Source organism: Austrofundulus limnaeus, unplaced genomic scaffold (assembly GCF_001266775.1).
Source record: "Austrofundulus limnaeus strain Quisiro unplaced genomic scaffold, Austrofundulus_limnaeus-1.0 Scaffold1094, whole genome shotgun sequence".
Lineage (NCBI taxonomy): Eukaryota > Metazoa > Chordata > Actinopteri > Cyprinodontiformes > Rivulidae > Austrofundulus > Austrofundulus limnaeus.
The window spans coordinates 94,355-96,728 of NW_013953496.1; the positions used below are offsets into that span (position 1 = coordinate 94,355).

At 39.4% G+C, this 2,374-nt stretch overlaps 1 protein-coding gene across 1 annotated transcript in view; it reads left to right on the forward strand.

Annotated features, from left to right (window-relative positions):
• Positions 1–1,431: 1,431 nt before the first annotated feature.
• LOC106534125 (centrosome and spindle pole-associated protein 1) overlaps positions 1,432–2,374 on the forward strand; it is a gene marked incomplete at its 3' end in the record, with an annotated part of 36,454 nt that continues 35,511 nt past the window's right edge. The window contains 2 exon segments of the mRNA XM_014030647.1: positions 1,432–1,528; positions 1,960–2,088. Of these exon segments, the coding sequence (XP_013886101.1) occupies positions 1,496–1,528; positions 1,960–2,088 (162 nt within the window).

Sequence of the window (2,374 nt, forward strand, 5' to 3'; positions counted from 1 at the left end):
AAATTAAACTTGGATTTTATACAAACACATATTATGATATTTTAGAGGATTTAGAGGACATGATGTGAATAGAAGTGTTACTTTATTATTTTTTCTGCCTTGAGATCTGCAGGCCGGAGTCATGTCCTTTATTGTTTTTGAACAGAACAAACCCAGACTGTTAGCATGAGTGAAATGGTTGTTTCCTCTGTAAAACAGTGACGAAGTAATGCTCCTGGAGTGATAAAATTACAGGTAAGTACAACAAAGAAACAGGTGTTTGGCTGTAAAATGACCTGACAAAACACAATCAGTATCACAGAAAAGTATTTTTCTAATTTGACCACGAGGATGATGTTACCATGTGAGGTCTGAAGAGTTTTTCTGATGTCAGCAGGCAGATGTCACGGCCTGTCCCAATCAGTGGCTACTCACTCCCCCTGCCAGGGGCGGAGTGGGGGAACCTTTCAGCCCGGGACTTTAATGGCCAAGACCGGCCCAGTTTTTGTACTTATAAAAAATGAGGCAAAGATGCWCTAGCATGTAATATTTTTGTATTTTGTATTCACCGATGAAAACCTGCCTCTTCACACTTCATCAACAACAAAGTAAATGTTTCTGCTGTGGTGCAATAATGTGTACTCAGTCACAGATATGATGTTCACCAGGATTATACTGTGTACTGCAGCAGCTCTTTAAACTCAGGAGTTCAGTTTGACAATCAACTAGTTTCACTGARCAGTTCAGTTCTGTAGTACACAGGTGGTGTACTACAGGTGTGTTGGTTTATTATCTCTAATGTTGATCAATGAGCATCAGAAGCATTGTGATGTGTGTGTGTGTGTGTGTGTGTGGGGGGCATTAGTTTGGGGTCTGGGGGTCCTTTAACACCTCTGATGGTGAGGCTTTGTGCAAAAGTTGCCCTGTTTATCAGAGGATTTAAACACTTATAAATAGGGCTTAAATAACTGAGATAAATACATTTTTAAATGAATAAAGGAAATCAGCATCAGATATCAAATTAACACCAAATAAGTGTAAAATATCTGAAAGTACTCTACGGTTTTTATCAGTTTTCTTTCCTTTATTTAAACAACATATTTAATTTACTTATACTGGTCTACAGAAAAAATAAACTCATGAAACYTTCTTAAAATACTTCTCTTTTACACCAGTTTGCATTATTTATAATCAGGACTGAGCAGTGACCTGCTTATTTAGGAAAATGTTTGTATTTTTGTAATACTTTATTTTAAATTGTAAGGCAGTACAGTGTACACTGAATAATGTGGATAATAGTACAAACTAAAACAAATAACTAGGAAAAAGAAAAGAAAAAACTTGTCTTTTTCAACATATTGTTGCATAAGATACTCAGTTTTGTGGTTATCCCTCCACACTCCGCCCAGCAGGTGGCGCTGCTGCACCTGTGGTCTGTTTAACTACGGTTATTTAAACGAAGAAGAAGAAGAAACCGGAAGTACGTTTCTGTTAAAATGAACCAAGAAGGCAACCGATGCTAAATGTTAGGACCTTACACCGCCAAGTGGTAGGTCTGTTTAACTCCTGAGTGTAACACGGTTTGTCTAACAGAGRAGAAGACTAACTCAGTGTTAGATAAGATGAACACTTTAACTTGTGTTCATCACAGGCTGGCTTTACGTGTTGCTGCTGCTGTAATCCAGCTAACACAGATTAGCTAGGTAAACCTGACTCTCCCGATGACGCAGGAACTTAAAGTATCCGTGGTGAAAGTTAAAATATATATTTTACAGAGCTTGTTTCTGTCATAAACCCGGATGAAGGTGACGCTGTGTAGTTGCCTGACAACGAGCTCTTAAAGAGACAGGAACCTGCAGCAGCTGCAGGCTTCAATCAGCTGTTGTTGTTGTTGTTGTTGTTGTTGTTGTTGTTGTTGTTGTTGTTGTTGTACTGTTTGTGTTCTGATGGACACACCGTGCCCTGTGTGACCTGCTGCAGACAAACATGGACGAGGAGCTGGAGGAGTTCATCAGAGAGAGGAAGCAGCGAGTGGCTGAAGACAGAGCCCTGCTGGACCTGGACCTGGACCAGGACCTGGACCAGGACCCTCCTTACCTGGACATGAAGGTAGTCCTGCAGTGTGGTTCTGTTCAACAGGTCAGCTTCAGACCAGCTGGACCAACACGGTCCTTCAAACTAAACTAAACTAGCTTTTATWAATCATAAATATTAAACAGTCCTGAAAAGATGAAGTTAATGAGGAAAACTTTGAATCAAACATGAAGTCATCACTCATGATGTTCATCCCTCTGACATTTTATGGACAATTGTTTTGTTGACAAAACTGAACATTTCACTTTTATCTGACATATTCTTCAAATACACAGTACCATGACTGGATGAATGTGAAGAA